We start from the raw sequence: 4,763 nt of genomic DNA on the forward strand, positions 1-4,763 counted from the left end.
TTCTCGAAACATTTGCTTTTCAGTCGTTAAACTATTTCTATTGGTACTGACCCCGCAATGTTATCGCTATCATATCTGTTTTACATGTATACACTTTATGAGAAATTGCGACTCTAAAATATTTTGCTTCTTCTTCTCTGATATTCTTGAAAATCTATGCGCAGGAGAAACTCTTTCAGAGATCCAAAACTGCTTGTGAACATTTGTGATAAAACTATAACGCATGGAAGGAGAAGAAGGAGAAGGAGAAGGAGGAGGAGGAGGAGGAGGAGGAGGAGGAGGACGACGACGACGACAACGCTGGCCCCTCGATGGTGATCGAGCTCAGTTCGGATTTGATGAAGACGAGGACGACGAGTCGGGCTCCGGCATCGACTAGGACAACCTTGAGTAGTTTGCAGTAGTTTGTAGCCAAAGTATCTTTGTATCCGAACTATGTTTAAGTTTGTATCTGAACTATGGTTTAAGTTTGCATGTTCAAAACTCTATGTTTGCATGTTTGATCGGATTTGCAATGGTTTCATTGTTTTTGTGCCCAATGTAGGGCAGCTGTTGGAGCGAATTGGTTTCCTATTATAAAGCCGTTGTTGGAGGAAAAAAAACAGGTGACGCAAAATGCACCTTTTGATGTGCCATAACCACCTTTTGCGTGCCTATATTGGGCTGTTGTTGAAGGTGCTCTAATGGTATATGCACGGCACAAAGGAAAACATGCATGCAAGCATGCATCTGATTCTAAAAAAAAAATGCAAGCATGCATCTATGTATGACCTGTGTATCTATCCAGCCTCATGTGACGTATCGTTGGCGGACGCCTAAGCGGCTTCTCTTTGGACATCGACTCCGGACACACCTTCGTCGATCGAGCTTCCGAAGGTGTACGACACGCCGTGAAACTCCACGAGTCGCTGTGGAGCATGACGAGGACGTCCGCCAACCAGCCGGACCATTGGACAAACCACCGGGCAAGTGAACACGTCAAGAAATCGGTTACGGAAGAAAAACAAGTCGACGTGATGCGCCACGTTTGCTTTTTTAGCATGGTATATACTACAAGCGTTCACATACATGCGCATACACAACTCTATCAATGTACTCCCTCTGTTTCTAAATATTTGTCTTTTTAGAAATTTCAACAAGTGACTACATACAAAGCAAAATGAGTGAATCTACATTCTAAAATATGTCTATATACATCCGTACGTGATAGTCCATATGAAAGACAAATATTTAGAAACGGAGAGAGTACAACATACGCATGCACACCCACCCTTTAACATGTGCCTTGACATATGTGACAGAGCATGGCATAACGTGCACGAAAAACAGAAGTGGTGACAGTTAATACGGCACATGTTTGCTTAAACACAGTAAAATGCATAAGAAAAATCTCAAATGGGATAATTTCTGTTACCAACGACAAGGTAAAAAACTGAAGTTAACTTTGTAATAAAACAAGCAGTGGCAGGCACTCTCTCGCATCTAGTAACAGCTAACCACGGAATTGACTTAACCCATAAATTATAAGACACGGCACGGTAGGTAGGTCCCCTTGGAAAACCACAGCTAGACCAGTGAAGTTGCTAGCTGAGTAGAGCACTGTAGTTGAAGAAGAGGTAAGCATGGCAAAAGTTGAACAAAGACAGCCTGACTCCACGCTGAAGAGGACAAGACGCGATCAGAGTAGTGCTCTGTCAATGATCTCCTGCAGAGGCCTCGTGTCCTGGAAAGGTAAGGAAGAAGAAGAAGAAGAAATTAGTACATAAGTAAAGTATAATAGCCAAAAAAATTAATTCCTATACAAGACAGTTGCTGCTCACCCTGGCTGGAAGTTTGAGCCACCGTTTCACCGCTTGATGTACCGATTCTGTGCAAATGGCGGCAGTAATCTGTGCGTTGCCCTGAGCCATGACACCAATTACACCATGTGCGCCCAACACAGGTCCTCCTGAGCTGCCATCCTTTATCGGACAATCAACCTGAACCCAAAGTTCTTCACCAGCCGACACGGGGTTGGGGTTTTCTCCATCACCACTACAAAATGAAGCTTGCTTAAGTACAATCCGTAGCACAATTCATATAGTAGAAACTTGAGTGCATTAATTGATGACTTGAATGTACTCACGCAATCAAGGCAGGCAGGATAGATGGAAGCCTGGCAAGCGCTTGCACACCTGGCGGTGCAAACTCATCTGCATCGCAGTATCCAATTGCAATCGCACTCGTCCCAACTGGCAGTTCGCGCGAACGAGGAGTGAAGCTTAGAGCCGGCGGCAGTGGCTCACTGTATTTTCCAATGTGAATGACAGCAATGTCAACGAACGGGTCCTGAAACAATACATTGCCACGTCGCTGCTCGACTCCACCTTTTTCACAGGCCATTCTAACAAGAACCTTATCTTGAGATCTGTCGAAGGCTTCTTTTTCCCACTCGAGCACATGGTTGTTTGTCATCACAAGGCCATCGAAACCTCTGTTTTTCATTATGAAACCAGAGCCGGTCATAACGCACACCTCCTTGCCATAAATTATCTTGATCAAAAGGGTCTGCACAACACTCCTCCTAGCTTTCTTTGCTATAGCTAGGACACGTGGATCAGGATTGGTCTTCATCACAACGCTGACCTGTTATGCAAATTAAACTGTGAGATGATTTTTACTGGAAATGATAGATGGACGCCGGGCATCACAAAACCACTAATAAAACGCTGTTCAATAATCAACCACAGATCATTTTGCTTCAAAGCACAACTATATATTTTAGACGCTGGACCGTATGACATCTTCAAATAAAACTGTATAAAGCAATAGAATCAGGACAAATGAAACAGGGCAATGCAAATGGTCAACTTTATACAAACAAATAGTAATAAAGTGCAGACGCTGACCAGGCTATGTATGTACTCCTTCCGTTCCAAAATAGATGACTCAACTTTATACTAGTACAAAGTTGAGTCATCTATTTTGGAACGGAGGGAGTAATACACAATGCCAGCAGGTCAGGCTAACATGGACCATATCATGTTCCAATCACTTATCCATCAATGTAGAAGAATATATCTTATCAAGATGGTGTAAGAAAAAAAAATACTAGTCTAACTCAGCAAGCTCAGTTCATTGATTAGCTCACAGCAGTAATCAGAGATGGTATCACTAGAACATCGCTGTAGAAGAATACCATTTTTTTATTTAAACTAGTAAGAACCTTCATTATGGTGAAGTCTGCCTTTTTAAGAAGGAAATACGGAACCCAAAAAAAGACAGGCATCCTCTTATAGGACTTGTCAGAGCAAGACAACAAAATTACCACGCCAGCGGGGCGGGGCGGAGCGGAGCGGAGCGGGGAGCCAAGCAACAAACAACAGGAACGAAATTGGTCTTGCACGAAACCCCCTGTTTCCATCCCAGAATTCCACTTGATGTAGTGATTTAATCCAACACCAAGGATTTTCTTGTTCCCGGCAGACTCACAAAAAAGGAAGTACTCCCTCCGTTCCTAAATACTTGTCTTTCTAGGCATTTCAACAAGTGACTACATACGGAGTAAAATGAGTGAATCTACATTCTAAAATATGTCTACATACATCCGTATGTGATAGTCATTTGAAATGCCTAGAAAGACAAGTATTTAGGAACGGAGGGAGTAGTATTTTCTTGTTCCACCCACACAAAAAAAGGGAAGGGTTTTCTTGTTCGCAGAAAAAGAAAGGGCAGAGCTTTTGTGAGCTCGCGGCGGAGGCGCATGCAGGCAACAGTTGGCGAGAAAGTACGGCGAACTGGATCGCAGAGGTGCTGCCGGCCGCCACCCGCGAACACAGATGAGAAGGGAGGGGGGAGTCCTGTTACCTTGGCCGGCGGGGGAAAGGGGCGGACGGAGAAGCTCGCCGGAGAGGAGATCTTTTCGCTTCAACTGCGGAAACAAAGTGGTTCGGCGAGGTTAGGGCACCGACGGCGGAGGAAGCGATCGTGTGTAAAAAGAAGATAATGCAAGCGGACGGGAAGCTTGCTCACGGAGATGAGATCGATAGCCCGACGGCCGGCGAGAGGGAGCAGAGCATGTAGGGCGGACGGAAATCGAAATGCTCTTTCTTTGCGAACCCCGTAAGAGGGAGAGGAGAGGCGCGGTGGATTGGTCTTTGCCTCTGCGAGTTGACAGACGGAGCAGAGATAAAGCACGCTTTCTTTTGGCGAGGGCAGGGCCAGGAAGTGAAGGACAGCGCGCACCGTGCTCTCTCTTCGCCCATCGCCTGCCTGCCTGCCTGCCTTCTTTCTTTCCTCTTTGGGAAGAAGAAACCTGCCCCTTGGGCCACACGGGGCCACACGCAGTGAGAGAGAAGAGGGAGGGGGGTCTTACTTTGTTACAGTACAGATGGAGGGAGGAGCCGGCCACATTTGCGTTGAGCTGTGTAATGTTTTTTTTTTTGCGGGGTTACAAGGTGGTTGTTGTGGAGAGGAAAAACTATCGGCAATATTCCTAGTAGAGTTTAGGCCCTGTTTGGATTCTCGTTTCTAAATACACTTGTAAAACATATACAGGTCTCCGCCGGTCGTTTTGATTTCCGCCTAGAAATAGCTATTGGCCCGTAAGTTACACCCGGAAGTTAAATACACCTGTATTGAATTACCACCATACCAAGCGCGGCCTTAGTGTATCAATGATTACTGTCGCACACCGTTGGATGTTTTACAGGGACATTTTAAGCAACGCATGGTGTGCCATTTCAAGGTTTTAGAGATCACTTATTTTCTCCTGGGCACGCGCA

The 4,763-nt window shown here is 45.3% G+C and overlaps 1 protein-coding gene across 1 annotated transcript; it reads right to left on the reverse strand.

Annotated features, from left to right (window-relative positions):
- Positions 1-1,347: 1,347 nt before the first annotated feature.
- On the reverse strand, positions 1,348-4,149 carry LOC123122695 (probable periplasmic serine endoprotease DegP-like). Its single transcript, XM_044543017.1, has 5 exons — positions 4,012-4,149; positions 3,847-3,910; positions 2,126-2,625; positions 1,821-2,034; positions 1,348-1,723 (listed from the first exon to the last, which is right to left on the reverse strand). Exons 3-5 carry the CDS (start codon positions 2,611-2,613, stop codon positions 1,679-1,681), a joined length of 747 nt encoding a protein of 248 aa, XP_044398952.1. The 5' UTR covers positions 2,614-2,625; positions 3,847-3,910; positions 4,012-4,149; the 3' UTR covers positions 1,348-1,678.
- Positions 4,150-4,763: the final 614 nt, after the last annotated feature.

The sequence above is a fragment of the Triticum aestivum genome, chromosome 5D (genome assembly GCF_018294505.1).
Source record: "Triticum aestivum cultivar Chinese Spring chromosome 5D, IWGSC CS RefSeq v2.1, whole genome shotgun sequence".
NCBI lineage: Eukaryota > Viridiplantae > Streptophyta > Magnoliopsida > Poales > Poaceae > Triticum > Triticum aestivum.

What these genes read in the sequence shown, in the direction of transcription:
- LOC123122695 (XM_044543017.1), bottom strand. Translation starts at nt 2,613, where the DNA reads ATGAAGACCAATCCTGATCCACGTGTCCTAGCTATAGCAAAGAAAGCT. An exon ending in ATCCTGCCTGCCTTGATTGC is followed by an intron (nt 2,035 to 2,125) that starts GTGAGTACATTC and finishes TTCATTTTGTAG; the next exon opens with TGGTGATGGAGAAAACCCCA. An exon ending in GGCTCAAACTTCCAGCCAGG is followed by an intron (nt 1,724 to 1,820) that starts GTGAGCAGCAAC and finishes TTACCTTTCCAG; the next exon opens with GACACGAGGCCTCTGCAGGA.